The following is a 13,717-nucleotide window of genomic DNA, read 5'->3' as shown; positions in this document are numbered from 1 at the left end:
ACAAAGCGAGTGGAAGGACAAAAATAAGAAAGTGTATGGCCGCGGCTTTCCTCACCACTGCGCACAAAACTTGCCGCTGAGATCGCGCGGTTCTACGTCATCCTGGCCGCTAACACTTCGTCTCGGTTTGAAACGGTCAGTGGATACGGTATTTATAAGCCAAGGCTAATGAAGAGCGCACCTTAATCTTATCCGACTTGGAAGCCGAGAACCCTTGGCCCGTTATTATAAGAGGCTATATATGCCTATTTGACTCGGATCTCGACCGAACTAGCTCCAGATAATTATCTCTGAGACAGGAAACAGTGGAAGGGAACCTCTTGAAGGTCCAAATGCGTTTCTCTGCCTAGAAGCGAACCATTTCACGTACTTACCGCAAGGCGATCAAAGCTACCTGAGCAATGATCTCATGTCAATCGGGCCAGCAGAGTAAGGGCTGCTAAGGACACTAACAACAGCAGCAGTAACAGTATATCAAAACGACGTAGTATGTATGTATATAATGCTCGTTTGCACTGTGCCGCAATTGCGGCATGCTTCCGGCATGTCCCACAAGTATGCCACGTTCGGGATGCCATCTACGATGCAGCCATCCTCGTTACGACGTCTTGATTCTGTCCGAGAGCCGCCTCTGGAACAGAGACGTCTCCATCTTCTCACAGGCAAGCTCCCACTCGGTTATCCATTCCTTGTAGAACGGCTGGTATCCCAACAAACCGCCAACCCACCACCCCCGACGACGCCCAGGGCTTGTGAAACCGTGGAACGGAAAGGCACCCATCAGGCGAAGGGTAGGTATGAGTTCCCTGCGTCGAACATCTGCTCGTACTTGTACAGCAGCGTAACAGGAGTAGGGCTAGATCAGCACTATTTATAGCCTTCCCATACCCCCATTCAACGAATTTCCACGTCCCTCCCTGTATTCGACGACAGGAGCCAGGTGTAGTCACAGCATACCGTGCCTTGCCAAGCGCCCCACGTACTCGACGGCCAAGCCACCGGCAATGGACGAGCCGGCTAGCCAGAAGCCGTAGCGGAACCACCACCAGCAGCTCGCAGCGTCGGCCAGCTCGACACTGGCGATCATGGCGCCCAGCGACAAGGCGCACCCGGCCAGCGAGATGCCAAAATACGGCCACGCCATGCCGGCCGCGGCGCCGCACCCGGCTAGCAGGCCCAGCATGCAGAACAGTGCCAGCCAGAGCACGGGCTTGGTGCGGTCGCCGTACAGTACCGCCATGCTCCGGATCCCGAGCTTGGTATCGTCCTTGCGGTCCTGGTGCGCGTAGATGGTGTCGTAGATGGTTGTCCACAGGACGCACGCGAGGAGCAGGCACGCGGCCGGCACGTCGACCCGCAAGCTCGGAATCGGATTGCCGTCCCCAGCAACCTCTCGCCGGGCATCGGCCCCGAGCCCGAAATAGGGCCGCCAGGTAAAAGGCTCGAGGCCCACCGTCGTGAAGCCCACGACGATGCCCCAGGCGAGGCAGAAACCCAGGACCAGCTGGACGAGGTTCGTATGCCGCTTGGCCCAGGGGTAGTACGCGGTGGCGAGGACGTTGGGCAGCGCATAGCAGGCCGCGCCGACAGGGTCCGGAAACGCGAACAGCAGAACACCAGCGGCGCAGACGGCTTGTGTGGCGGCGAAGACAAAGGCCGCGCGCGGTGTTATGGCGCCGCGTGGGATCGGCCGCTTGCGCGTGCGCGCAACCTGCGCGTCCAGCGGCGCGTCGATCAGGTCGTTCCACGCGTGCGCCGCGTTGGAGAAGAAGAAGCTGCCGAGTAGGAGGACGGCGCTCGCGCGCAGGAAGATGAATGCCGGGGCCGGGCCATGCGTGGCGGATTTCGAGTCGCTGTTGTACGTGATGGCGGAGAGGAGGGCGCCGAACAGGTGCGGGAAGTAGATGAGGGCTAGCGCGGCCGGTGGGCTGAGCCGCGCCAGTTGCACGAACGGCACCCACGAGGCCGGCAGGTGTGAGACCCAGCCTCCAACGTGCCGGCCGCCGTACTGCTGTGATAGGGCGGTGTCGGCGGCGTCGGCCTGGTCTGATTTGGTGTTCACGTTGGGAGACCGTGAACGAAGCTCGGCTGTTACGGCTCCTACCGGCGCGTGTTGCTTCATCTTCAATCGTTGCTTTGCTTGTGGCACGAGAGGCACATACAATATTGAAACGCTTGGCTTCTAAGAACGCAATAGGGGCGGGTGATGAGAGTCAAGAAATGTAAAAGCGGCTGCGACGTTGATGAACTGCCATCCTTGTTAATAACTTAACCCGCCCTCATCAACTAGCCCTAGAAGTATGCCACAACATAGTAACCCTTTTAGCGGTATGCGGCCAAGTCTATTAACGTTGTGAGGTTGGTCCCGTCCAGTCCTCGAGTGTGGATGTATTGAGTACGTGGAGTGCGTAATCTCACATGTACGCCTCCGCGACCCAAATGCTACTGCATAATAACCGTCACTCTGTCCGGAAGCCATGATTGGAATGTTTGGAACGCCACTCATCTGGTTGATCTGATGGGCTCCTCTTGTTATAGTAGTCGTTTGTCCTTATGCAGCTGCTGCTACCTGACCCTGCACGGGCCTGCCACTGGCGTCCCGCCAACGAGACGACTACTTCAACCCTAATAAGCAGCGGCAGGCTATTCTATGCCCCCTCATTGCTGCACAGGCGAGTTGAGTGAAGTAAAGTACTACGTACCTCTTCCGGTACAATACATACAGGTAAACATTATAGTGCTTGATTACCTTGAATATGCAGGACCAAGGTAACTTTGCTAGGTGGTAGAGGAATACACTCATACTGCTCGTACCAGCTCGGAACGCAGCTGACTGAATATTGTCAACCCAAAGATGAGAAGCCAAAGTAGAGAGATACCTAGGTACTTGCCTATACGCACTGCACACTTCCAATTCACAATCACACCTGCACACGACAGCTTTTGCTGCGTCGATGCATCTCGGGCTTGGTCGCTGGAATGCATGATACCAGAAAGCCAGATAGCAAGGAGGGGGGAATCCCTAGCAGACTCGCCGTAATGATAGGAGGAGGGGGGTTGGAGCGGAAGGGCCCTATGCAAGGTTCTTTGTCACCATGCTAACCCATTTTATACCGCCGATAGAATATTGTCTTCTTGTTTCTGGTTCTGCAAGACGGCGGGTCACTATCCGACTGGCCCGAGCCGCATCCAATCTATGCCGGTGGAAGATGCATTTGCATTTTGCAATATGCCGTTGGTCGCAGCTGGGTAAAGTAGGTACGTAACACACCCATGATGGCGCTGTTCTCGGCGGCCATGGCTGACTCCATGTCCCCGACTGTGCTTGTGCATGGCGGCGTTGGAAGCAGCGCAAACCGGTCAAAGGCTGAAATGGCCCCACACGATTTTGTACACAATACTTAAGAGACATGTACTAGAACGCTTGGGAACCAGATGCATAACCAGTGCAAGGAGTTGAGGGCCCGGAGCGCGCTTGGTCTTATAAGCTCAGTGGCTGGTGGATAGCTTCCCTTGGGTAGGCCTTTCCGCATCGAAGCCTGTGACAGACATTACATGTATACACATACCATCATTCATCAGACGATGTCCATGTGCCCGCCATGGAGTATCTCAACACCTCTGCAACACAGTCCTCAGAACTGGTGATGAACAAGTCCTCTTACATCCAAATCATCCTGGGCCTTCTTTTGCTGTTTCCACTCCTATTGCTTCTACGATGGCAGTCCTCAAACGGCGGCGAAGCGGGCAAAGAACCACCATTGATGGCTGAGACCGTGCCCTATATCTCCAATTCGCTGCTGTGCCTCAGCAACATGGGAGCGTTCTTGGACAAAGTGAGGTAACAAACAAACAGTTTCCCGGTGCTGAGCTTTCACAAAATGATAAAGTGCCAAGCCTAATCTGGTATCCTCCTATATATAGAGAAACATTGGAGACACGCAAAAGCGGCATCGCCAAAGTCTACCTCGGATTCCGACCCGTGTATATAGTGGCCGGCGCTCAGAACGTGCAGAGACTGTTTGGCTCGCCCGAGGTCCTCGATGGCGACTTCATCCACTTCATTCTCATGAACGCGCAATGGGGCCTCACCCAAGCCGAGATGGCCCGGTTCCGCAAGGACAAGTCAGGCCGGCACAAGAAACCGCTTCCGGGCACAGAGCAGACGCCCGACGATCAGCGGTACTGGCGCAACCACAACTTGCTCTACGCCAACTTCTTATCGGAGGCGAGCCACTCGGACGCGCTGGCGGCCCAGTTCACCACGCGGTTCGCCGAGCGGCTCGACGGCCAGCCGGTTGGCGTGTGGACCACAGTGCGGCTGCTCGACTTCCTCAAGGCACACATGGCCGAGTGCGCCATCGCGACCCTCTTCGGCACGCGGCTGCTAGAACTCAACCCGGAACTCGTCAAGCGCTACTGGGAGTACGACGCGGTCGCTGGCCGCCTGATCCTAGGATTCCCGCACTGGATGCAGCCGCGGGCCGTACGCGTCAAGGCCCGCCTGCACGCCATGGTCCTCCGCCACATCGACGCGGCTTGGGACAGTTTCGACTGGGCCGGTCCCGATGCCGACGCCGCCTGGGAGCCGCATTTCGGCTCGCGCCTGTCGCGGGAGAGCGCTCGCTGGCTGCGCGAGCAGGGCTTCTCGGACCATGTGGCGGCTGGACATACGCTGGCCACGCTGTTTGGGTCTGTCTTCTCTTCACTCTCTTCTCCACCCCGGGCCCCTGAACCCCTGAACCCCTGAACCCCTGAACCCCTGAACCCCTGAACCCCTAAACCCCTGAACCCCTGAACCCCTAAACCCCTGAACCCCTGATTTCCATTTTTCTTGTCCACTCCCCCGCTTACAAACTGTTCCGCAGACTCAACGGCAACACAGTCCCCATCACGGCATGGGCCATGATGGAGCTGATCCGGGATCCGGCGCTGCTGCGGGCGGTGCGCGACGAGCTGCGCCAGTCCGGCGCGTGCGCCCCCGACAGTGACACCCGCAGCGGGCCCACGCCATTAATCGCGAGCCGCGTCGTGGGCCTGCCGCTGCTGCAGTCGCTGTACGTCGAAGCGATGCGCCTGCACGTCTCGTTCAGCGTGACGCGCGAGGTACGCAAGGGCCCCGTCGAGCTTGTCCCCGGCTACCGCGGCGCCGAGACGGGCGCGCTGGTGCAGGCCGTCTCGGACATGGCGCACCTGGACGAGGCCGTCTGGGGCGTCGACGGCCACCCGGCGAGCGAGTTCTGGGCGTGGCGACATGTAAAATTTGTAGATGATGAACCTGAGGAGCAGGAGGAGGATGACAGCGAGCGGAATTCACCTGTCCGCACCCGCAAGATGCAATTTGCGATGCGAGGAAGGCCCAGCTCGTTCTTCCCCTACGGTTAGTCATCCAAATTCCAAACCCACCCGTGTTTCTTCCCAAGTTCTGTGACTCCGTGTCTGCGTCTCCTTCCCGTCTTCTGAAGATGGACCGGAGACGCACGTACAAAGACAAAACAGTTGACGGCTGACGCTCCGGCATGCGCGCGTTGCACGTGTAGGCGGCGGATACTGGGTGTGTCCAGGCCGGCATTTTGCAAAGATGGAAATTATGCTGGCGCTGGCCCTCATGGTCACCAAGTTCGACTTCGAATTCGTCGAGTGGACCAATCTCGATGGGACCAAGTCAGACAGGCCGGCGCGCGACGACAGGAACTACGCCGGTATCATCGCCATGGTTCCGGACCGCGATATGACATTCCAGTGGAAGAGGATTTGCTAATGATAAGGAGCTCACCTGACAAGGAGGTGTATATAGTGCAATTCATGGTGTTTTTCCTACATTGCATGCACCTCTAACAGAACCATCGATATTCACATCCTTACAACCTCATTTCTAATTAACGAGTAGGTATGGTGCTAGGCCGTCCAGCTTCGGTAATGTACACATTTACAGACACACACATCCATCGTGCTACCTTTGATAACGCTGCTGCCACTGACGGTTTTCCGCCGGCGCGTGATGGGGAGGATGCGACTCGTTCCAGACCACTTCGGTCGTGACAGCAATCGACTGTAGCGGGATGTGACCCCCCTGGTGCGGGAGCTGGAGCGGGAGCGGGTCCTGCCCCTGCTCCCGACCCTCTCCCCCGCGTATCACGGCGCTTCGTGAGGACCGCAACTCCTGGGGCCACCCGGGAACCTCGGACCCGGCACCGTCCAGTCGCTCCTGGGAGCCGCCGTCCTCATCGTTGACGCTCATCAGAGTCGTGAACTGTCCAGCATTGTTTTTCTTCCGGCTGCTGGACTGTCCAAAGGTGACCAGAGTGGGCCGGCCCGGGCTGCCTCTTGACACTTGTGACTCCTTACTGAGTCCCGTCCTGCGCAGGAACATGGTGAGGAGGGGCCGCAGGGGCGGCAACGACGCCGAGATGATTCCCATGCAGGGTTCGACCAAGACCCATACGATAAGGGGTGGCAAGTGATCTGCAATGGTAGATGGGTGAGTACAGAGATGAAGTTATGCGTTGTGCTGCAAAACATGTAAAAGAAAAATGACAGCACATACAGGTGACATCTGCCGTGGGTCCCAACTCATACAAGTCCACCATGACCTTCAGCTTGATGATGCTGCTGATGACGACAATCCAGCCGACCAAGAAGCTGCACGCGATGGCAATTTTCTGGGCCCTGGAGACCTGCAGTTTGAAGATTTCAAACAACGGAAGCACCAGAATCATGACGTCCATCACGATGTTTGGCACGCCGTTGGTGCTGATGTAGAACACGTTGTCGTTGACGCAGGTGCCCTTGGCCTGCAAGTCCCATCTCTTGTGGACGGGCGTGCACTGGAAGATGGTAACGAGCAAGACGGCGACCCACCAGGCGGCCGTCATGGAGCCCAGGATGATGTAGCCCCGTTTCATGAACCGCGTCGGGAAGATGCGGTAGAACATGGCTAACACGCTCCACTTGATGAGGGCGAGGCAGGTGAAGAAGAGGATCTCGCCAATGTACATCCACTGCAGACGGGCTTAGAGTCAGCGGTTAAGGATCTGGTGCCGCGGGATCTCAGGGGAGGGTTGCCTACCAACATTGTCCTGGACAAGATAAAAGGATTATCAATCATGAGGACGAGCAAGTGCCGCCCAATCCCGCCGTCGCTGATGCTCTTGACTCCAACGACATATTCTCCCCACAAGACGAGCCAAGCCGCAATGATCAGCCAGTCGTCCAGCCCTATGCCAATACGGCGATGGAATCTCATCCAGATTCGGAGTGCGACGATGGCCGTCGTAAGAGCCATGACGATTGAAATGGCGCGAATTGCCCCGGGACCCGCATTGTAGGCGATGTCTTCAGGCGACGGAATCACCGGGGCAGTGGGCTTGGACGGGTCGGCCATGATGAGTTGAAGCCTCAGCGGGCGACAGCAGAAAACTGGGCTCTAGAACTACTCGGTGGTGCAACAGTTAGCACAGAATACCTTGCTGTCAAATGAAAGTGCCACCCTACCAAGGTCTACAGTAGAATATAAGAGAGATTGACAACCACGGGGATGTGAAGGATCCGGGCCTTGTCAAGCCATTATCTCGGGAGTTCACTCGACGTGCCTCGCGGTATTAGAAGTGAGAAGTGGGAAGAGCGTCTCAAACACTCAGGGACATGTCAGTTAGGGGCGGAGACCAGTGAAGCTTGCAACATGGCGTACAGTTCGAGTCCTGCATAAATCCGCAGTGAAGATGGTGGGCGGGATGGGTAAGCGGAGGAGTATTGGTTTTTTGCCTGCAGGACCTTTGCGCTGCTCAATGCGAAGGGATTCCGGAAAGGTGGTCGTACAAGCGGCACAGTCACCACCCAGACGTGACATTGGGGCACCCATCTCACCGAGACCTGGGCCAGCGTGCCGAACCCGGCAAATGATGGCAGAAGGACTTAAAGTCGCGACAACTTCAGCGGGTACATGACACTTCTACCACAATAGCCGAGTACTGCTGCAGCCTGCACGTAGATGGCTGCTTCCAAGTCCGTGTTACCTCCAACTGACACGATTATCTAAGGTCCCTTAGCCGCTCCCGCCGCCCGGGAAAGGCCCAACCACAGCAGCCTCCAGCAGAAGCAGCGTGGTAAGCAATCAAGACGGTTACACCAAAGACGGCAAAGATCAGCAGGTTTTCGCCGTCTCGAAGGACTGCAGTCGTGCCCCTGGCGCACCGAGAGGTCATTATTCGGTACTGTATTGTCGCCCATACGGGTATCAACCACACAATGAAACGGCTGGTCTCGGTGAGACGGCGCGGGCTGGGCCACAGCCCGATGTCTGCAAAGTGCAATGGGTCTGGGCAGCCTTCCCGCATATGGTGGGAGCCCGTAATGAAGCCTGCCACGATTTCCATCCTCGCCCGAGTGCTGCAGGTTCCAAGACAACCAACGTGTCTTCGAGTTATGTAATTACCAGTGACCCTGTTGGGTGTCATACGTTTACATCGGCAATCTGCACTGTGCCCCACTGTACTCTGTACATAGGCATGAAGGACAAGAATATCTACGCCACCGTTACAGTGCGGGCAGCGGCCGGACCACACATTGAACTGTGTAAACCGCGGCTGCGTGTGTGTGTGGTTCATCGCGGGCACATGCATACCCCGCTCCAGCGCCGTTTGGCTGCTTGTGGGATGAGGATGCACTGAGGCATACAATTGTGCTCGCGGGGCATGTTGGCTTCAAGAGCTTGGGTAGCCCGCGACAATGGGTGACCACGTTCAGGCCTAGCTGTTTCTTTCCCTGCCTTAGAGGCCACATACCTGCCAGCCCCGTCCAACAGCCAAGATTGGAGTCGCGCATCGCAGGTAGCTTTCACCATGGCTACCACGGCTGACCCCTCGAAGCTCCAGGACTGGAATGTATGCCATCTATCAACCCTCCGCTTGGTGCCATCCCATCCTGCTATACTGAGTAGCTAAATCATCCGTTTCCCCCCCAGAGCTTCCACAATGTGATCGACAACGAACTCACGACCACGCCCAAGACGCGTCAAGCGGTCAATCCCAACACCAACGAACCGCTGCCCTCGGTGCCCGTCTCGTCGCTGGAGGATGTCGATCGCGCCGTGGCGGCGGCCCGGGCGGCGTTCCCATCCTGGAGCAGCCTCTCGCAGGACGAGCGTGCCGAATACCTGCTCAAGTTCGCCGACGCGTTCGACGCGAACCAGGCGGGATTCGCCAAGCTGCTCGGCGAGGAGGCGGGCAAGCCGCCGCAGGCTGCCGGCATCGAGCTGTTTCTCACTGGCGTCCAAATTCGGGGCACCGTCAAGCACCGTTTGACCGAGGAGGTGAACGAGGAGACGGATGAGGTAGGCAGTTGTTCAGTTGGCCAACTCCGCAACCCCCTAACCCCCGCCCCCCCACATCAACAACAACAACCCCCCAACCCCCTGCGCACTCAGCACTCACCCCTGCTACTTCGCCTGGTTCCGTCTGGACGACTGACTAAAGGCGGTTCTGAACTCCAGAAACTTGTGACCATTCGTTATGTCCCCCTGGGCGTGGGGGTCGGCATTACCCCTTGGAACCTCCCGATTCTGATCGGCATCATTAAGCTATCCTCGGCACTCCTGGCCGGCAACACCTTCATTTGGAAGCCATCACCGTACACACCCAACACGGCCCTCAAGGTCGGCGAGCTGGCGGCCAAGATATTCCCCAAGGGCGTGGTGAACGTGCTCAGCGGCGACGAGTCGCTCGGTCCGTTACTCACCACACACCCCGATGTGGCCAAGGTCAGCTTCACCGGATCCGTGGCGACCGGTAAGAAGGTGATGCAGGCCTGTGCTGGCACCCTGAAGCGCCTCACCCTCGAGCTTGGCGGCAACGACGCGGCCATCGTCTATCCGGACGTGGACATCGCAGCCGTAGTCCCGCAGGTAAGCAAGACAACAACTACTAACTCACTCCCTCTGTACATATCGCTCGTCGCACCATGCCCGTCTGACAAGAGTGCCCACAGCTCGCCACCTGGGCATTCGTGCACACCGGCCAGATCTGCGTGGCGGTCAAGCGCCTCTACGTGCACGAGGATATCTACGACGCCTTCCTGGCCGCCCTGTCTGGCGTTGTGCAAGCCGCCCTCAAGACAGGGATGAACGACGACCCGACCGCCGTGCTGGGCCCGATCCAGAACACCATGCAGTACGCCAAGTTGCAGGACATGTACGCGCAGATCAGCCAGCAGGGGTGGAAGGCCGTGCCCGCCCCAGACTTGTCTGCTCCCAAACCCGGCGCGGGCTTCTTCCTACCGCCAACGCTCATCGATAACCCGCCCGATGACGCGCGCATCGTGACGGAGGAACAGTTCGGCCCCATCGTGCCGCTGCTGAAATGGTCCGACGAGGACGACGTGGTGCGGCGCGCCAACGCGACCCCTTACGGTCTGGGCGGGTCGGTCTGGAGCGCCGACCGGGCCCGCGCCGAGAGGACCGCCCGCCGCCTCGAGGCCGGCACGGTCTGGGTCAACACACACTTCCAGCTGGGCCCGCAGGCCGCGTTTGGCGGGCACAAGCAGAGCGGGATCGGCGTCGAATCCGGGCTGGACGGCCTTAAGGGGTGGTGCAATCCCCAGACGGTGTGGGTTCCCAAATGAGATCCACGCCGACTGGTTGCCCCCACGTCTGGGAATGAGCCGGAATGTGGCAAAGTTGCCTCGTGTTAGATGTTATAGCTAGGTCCTGAGAGATTCTGTGTCGACATGTTGGAAAAGACAATGCGAATGCCATTCATGCTTATAAGACGCTCGTTTTGCATCTCATGTCGCACCTGCACTCCTAGATTCCCTCTAGCCCGGATGTCAGACCCGTCTAGTCAACCGTATCCTCATCCCCGAGTAGTTCCAGACCAGGAACGCTTTGCCCGTTCCCGGCTCTACAAGGTCAATGTCGAAGTGGTAAAGGAGCTAAGCGCCATTCGAAAAACCCCGGCATCAGCATGGCCCCTGTTGTTGTTTGGAGGGAGCCGCCCTCACCTGCACGATGGCCTTGTACGCGATGAACTGGCTGAGCGTCTGGCCGATGCACTGCCGCGGCCCGTAGCCGAAGGTAAAGTCGTACCGGGCCGCCTTCGCCAGCCACTCGGGCGTGGCCTCGGCGTACCGCTCGGGCCGGAACGCGTCGACGTCGTCGCCAAACAGCTCGCGGCTGCGGTTGAGCACGAAGGGCGAGCACGCCACCTCGACGCCCGCGGGGACGAAGTTCCCGCACAGCTCCGTGCCACTGGTACCGTTGTTGTTATCGTTGTTGTTGCTGCTGTCGACCCAGCGCGGCAGGTAGCTCACGATGGGTGGGTCGTGCCTCAGCGACTCGCGCATGCACGCCGTCAGGTACGGCATCTGGGATTTGATTTTGGCGAAGGAGATGCTCGAGGCGTTGGCACTGCCGACGGGTAGCACGGCCTCAAGCTCTTGTCGCAGCCGAAGGAGGCAAGATGGGTTCTGCAGCAGGTTGCGGATGAGACAGCGGATGCTGTGCCCTGTAGTGTCGCTGGCTCCCAAGCTGAAGGAGGCCGGTGGATAATGGATCAGCTCCGCGTCCCACCGGAACGAACGTACGGTACATTTGATGGGTGAAGTCGGGGCTCTGAGCGCTTCCTTACATGATGAACAGCATATCCTCCCTGAATTCTTCCAGCTCCATGCCTGCATTGGCTGGATCGAACAGAACCCTGTCGTTTCCGTCTCGGTCATCAGCATCGGTTCACATGGCTTGACGTGATGTGGCACTCACTTGTCAAGCCTGACCTGGGGGTTATTCTCGCTCTTGGACAGTCTCTCCTGGAGGATTTCGTCTCGAAACTAGGTAAGGTAGGCAGGTACGGTAGTCAGCTCGCATGTCAGTCGTCACTTACACACAACCATCACAACCATCGGCATCGAAGTTACGCGAGGTAATTCTCTCCTTACAGCAAGAACATGTCCGAGTCCCGACCCATCACCTGGTGTGGGAACTAGAAACCGCCCGAACTTGTGTAGCAGGAAGTTCTTGACTTCCGGGACACGCGCGAGGGCATGGATGAGTGCGTTGTTCGCGCGGGTGCCGGCCAGCAGCCCGGTCTTGTCCCCGTATTTGAGGAAGCCCATGTCTCGGCAGAAGAAACGGTTGAAGACGATATCGAGCACCAGATAGCTAAGATAGAAGGTCAACTGGTTGTCCTACTACGGAATGAGCACCGACAACCAATTTCCGTCGCTTATATTGAGTGGGTACATACTTGGGCCAGTCCGAGAAGTCAAAGACCTGACTTTTGGGCACCGTGAACCTGGCCGTCAGGGCCTCGATCCAATCGGCGATGAACCGGTCAACCAAGGGCTCATCATTCTGATCCCACTTGGCGGAGAACTTTATGGGATTTTGTACGCACATCAGTCGACGTTTGGCAAAAGCTTACCACGTTCTGTCCAGTCATGAGACGGTCGGCCGTCCGTAGATGGGGCTCGGGAACTTACCAGGGGGTCGACCCGGTGGCGCTTTCGGCGATGCTCCCGCCAGTCATTCTCCTCCACCATGCTCTTGAACTCACTCGGTCCCTGGTTGTAGTGTGGTGTCTTGTTTGCGCGCAGGTGGTACACCTTGGGCAGCGCCATCGGGTCGCTGATCAGAAGCGTGTTAGGCGCCCACCGCACCACCGGCCCTGACAGTCGCCACGAAAGCATTCAGCGAACGGATGTATTACAGAATATGACCATGGGGACCACTGCAAGGTTGTCACACTTGGGGTAAACTTTGACATACCGTATTTGCGGTGGGCCTCCAGCATGATCTCGTGCTCTCTCCCGCTCAACACAGCGGCCACGGCGTGGAGGCGCGTCCACGCCGCAAGTCTCGGGCCCGGGAACGACGCGAGACGGTCCCGTTCCCACACGCGCAGGACGAGCAGCAGACCTAGGGCGGCGGCCAGGATCATCAGGCCGACAGCCCTTTTCTGGCTGCCGCCAGTGTCATCGGCGAGCAAAGACCGCAATTGCTCCATGACGTTTCGGCACTCTGTCTGGTAAGCTCACCCAGGTTCCCACGGAATGAGTGATGGCTCGTTAATAGCTGAACTTATGATTGGTATGGATACATGTAATGACGGGTTTCTTTCCCGGAATGATATTACCCCGTCTGTGTGGCTGTCGCATTGACGGGGAACATCCACGAGGGGGCGTGTTCAGCGGTCATCACTCAGGGTAGCACTGCACATCGCTTACAGACTCGATGCCTGAATGACCACCTAGATATAAGGAACACAAATTAAAGATTTTATATTACACTAACATTACTTATATAGCGGGACTTATGTCCTCCTGTCCGGAAAAGAATGCAGATACGGCAGAGGCGAGCTGTGCTCGTATTTGACCTCGCTGTGATGGGGAACACAGAGGACTTACGAGCCGGAGAAAGGCAACGAACCATAATATTTTTGATGCTTGACTGTGCTCAAGAATCTCATGGCAGAATAGTCTGATAAAGCCGTGCGCATACTGCCTACCTAGGTACTAGGTAGGTATTGGAACACATGATAGATTAGTATGTGGATGTCATCATTCAAACCGGATACCTGATCTCACCTGACAAAGAGGGGTGTGTCGGAAGCGGATCGCCCTCAGCGGCCCCGGACCGCAGGCTGCTCATATGGTGTCTTACTTACTCAAGATGGAGGCATCCATCTTAGCACCACCCCTTGACGCTGGAATCTTCTAACCACAAGGG

At 57.6% G+C, this 13,717-nt stretch overlaps 5 protein-coding genes across 5 annotated transcripts; 2 read left to right on the top strand and 3 right to left on the bottom strand.

Annotated features, from left to right (window-relative positions):
- Nucleotides 1–245: 245 nt before the first annotated feature.
- B0T15DRAFT_569789 (prenyltransferase) lies at nt 246–2,475 on the bottom strand (the record flags this gene model as incomplete). Its single annotated transcript, XM_062870817.1, has 2 exons — nt 984–2,475; nt 246–270 (listed from the first exon to the last, which is right to left on the bottom strand). The coding sequence occupies exons 1-2, from the start codon at nt 2,120–2,122 to the stop codon at nt 246–248; spliced, it is 1,164 nt and encodes a 387-aa protein (XP_062718443.1). The 5' UTR covers nt 2,123–2,475.
- Nucleotides 2,476–3,141: 666 nt separating this feature from the next.
- B0T15DRAFT_543579 (cytochrome P450) lies at nt 3,142–5,813 on the top strand. The gene is made up of 4 exons (XM_062870006.1): nt 3,142–3,841; nt 3,925–4,692; nt 4,869–5,380; nt 5,541–5,813. Exons 1-4 carry the CDS (start codon nt 3,603–3,605, stop codon nt 5,759–5,761), a joined length of 1,740 nt encoding a protein of 579 aa, XP_062718442.1. The 5' UTR covers nt 3,142–3,602; the 3' UTR covers nt 5,762–5,813.
- On the bottom strand, nt 5,814–7,860 carry B0T15DRAFT_543577 (uncharacterized protein). Its single transcript, XM_062870005.1, has 4 exons — nt 7,495–7,860; nt 7,070–7,432; nt 6,548–7,001; nt 5,814–6,465 (listed from the first exon to the last, which is right to left on the bottom strand). Exons 2-4 carry the CDS (start codon nt 7,382–7,384, stop codon nt 5,954–5,956), a joined length of 1,281 nt encoding a protein of 426 aa, XP_062718441.1. The 5' UTR covers nt 7,385–7,432; nt 7,495–7,860; the 3' UTR covers nt 5,814–5,953.
- Nucleotides 7,861–8,435: 575 nt separating this feature from the next.
- On the top strand, nt 8,436–10,764 carry B0T15DRAFT_543576 (Aldehyde/histidinol dehydrogenase). Its single transcript, XM_062870004.1, has 4 exons — nt 8,436–8,882; nt 8,963–9,331; nt 9,491–9,901; nt 9,985–10,764. The coding sequence occupies exons 1-4, from the start codon at nt 8,841–8,843 to the stop codon at nt 10,615–10,617; spliced, it is 1,455 nt and encodes a 484-aa protein (XP_062718440.1). The 5' UTR covers nt 8,436–8,840; the 3' UTR covers nt 10,618–10,764.
- B0T15DRAFT_543571 (cytochrome P450) lies at nt 10,765–13,004 on the bottom strand. Its single transcript, XM_062870003.1, has 8 exons — nt 12,758–13,004; nt 12,472–12,656; nt 12,237–12,364; nt 11,929–12,151; nt 11,753–11,820; nt 11,622–11,690; nt 10,996–11,521; nt 10,765–10,926 (listed from the first exon to the last, which is right to left on the bottom strand). The coding sequence occupies exons 1-8, from the start codon at nt 12,993–12,995 to the stop codon at nt 10,822–10,824; spliced, it is 1,542 nt and encodes a 513-aa protein (XP_062718439.1). The 5' UTR covers nt 12,996–13,004; the 3' UTR covers nt 10,765–10,821.
- Nucleotides 13,005–13,717: the final 713 nt, after the last annotated feature.

This window comes from Chaetomium strumarium, assembly GCF_033439665.1.
Source record: "Chaetomium strumarium strain CBS 333.67 chromosome Unknown B0T15scaffold_7, whole genome shotgun sequence".
Taxonomy (NCBI): Eukaryota; Fungi; Ascomycota; class Sordariomycetes; order Sordariales; family Chaetomiaceae; genus Chaetomium; species Chaetomium strumarium.
This window is presented reverse-complemented; position numbering and strand designations above follow the sequence as displayed.

Coding starts and splice junctions, on each gene's coding strand:
- B0T15DRAFT_543579 (XM_062870006.1), top strand. CDS start 3,603: ATGGAGTATCTCAACACCTCTGCAACACAGTCCTCAGAACTGGTGATG. Junction 3,842..3,924: donor GCGTTCTTGGACAAAGTGAG/GTAACAAACAAA, acceptor TCCTATATATAG/AGAAACATTGGAGACACGCA. Junction 5,381..5,540: donor CAGCTCGTTCTTCCCCTACG/GTTAGTCATCCA, acceptor TTGCACGTGTAG/GCGGCGGATACTGGGTGTGT.
- B0T15DRAFT_543577 (XM_062870005.1), bottom strand. CDS start 7,384: ATGGCCGACCCGTCCAAGCCCACTGCCCCGGTGATTCCGTCGCCTGAA. Junction 7,002..7,069: donor TCTTGTCCAGGACAATGTTG/GTAGGCAACCCT, acceptor GCCCGTCTGCAG/TGGATGTACATTGGCGAGAT. Junction 6,466..6,547: donor ACCCACGGCAGATGTCACCT/GTATGTGCTGTC, acceptor CTACCATTGCAG/ATCACTTGCCACCCCTTATC.
- B0T15DRAFT_543576 (XM_062870004.1), top strand. CDS start 8,841: ATGGCTACCACGGCTGACCCCTCGAAGCTCCAGGACTGGAAT. Junction 9,332..9,490: donor TGAACGAGGAGACGGATGAG/GTAGGCAGTTGT, acceptor TCTGAACTCCAG/AAACTTGTGACCATTCGTTA. Junction 9,902..9,984: donor TCGCAGCCGTAGTCCCGCAG/GTAAGCAAGACA, acceptor GAGTGCCCACAG/CTCGCCACCTGGGCATTCGT.
- B0T15DRAFT_543571 (XM_062870003.1), bottom strand. CDS start 12,995: ATGGAGCAATTGCGGTCTTTGCTCGCCGATGACACTGGCGGCAGCCAG. Junction 12,657..12,757: donor GGAGGCCCACCGCAAATACG/GTATGTCAAAGT, acceptor GGCGACTGTCAG/GGCCGGTGGTGCGGTGGGCG. Junction 12,365..12,471: donor GCCACCGGGTCGACCCCCTG/GTAAGTTCCCGA, acceptor AATCCCATAAAG/TTCTCCGCCAAGTGGGATCA.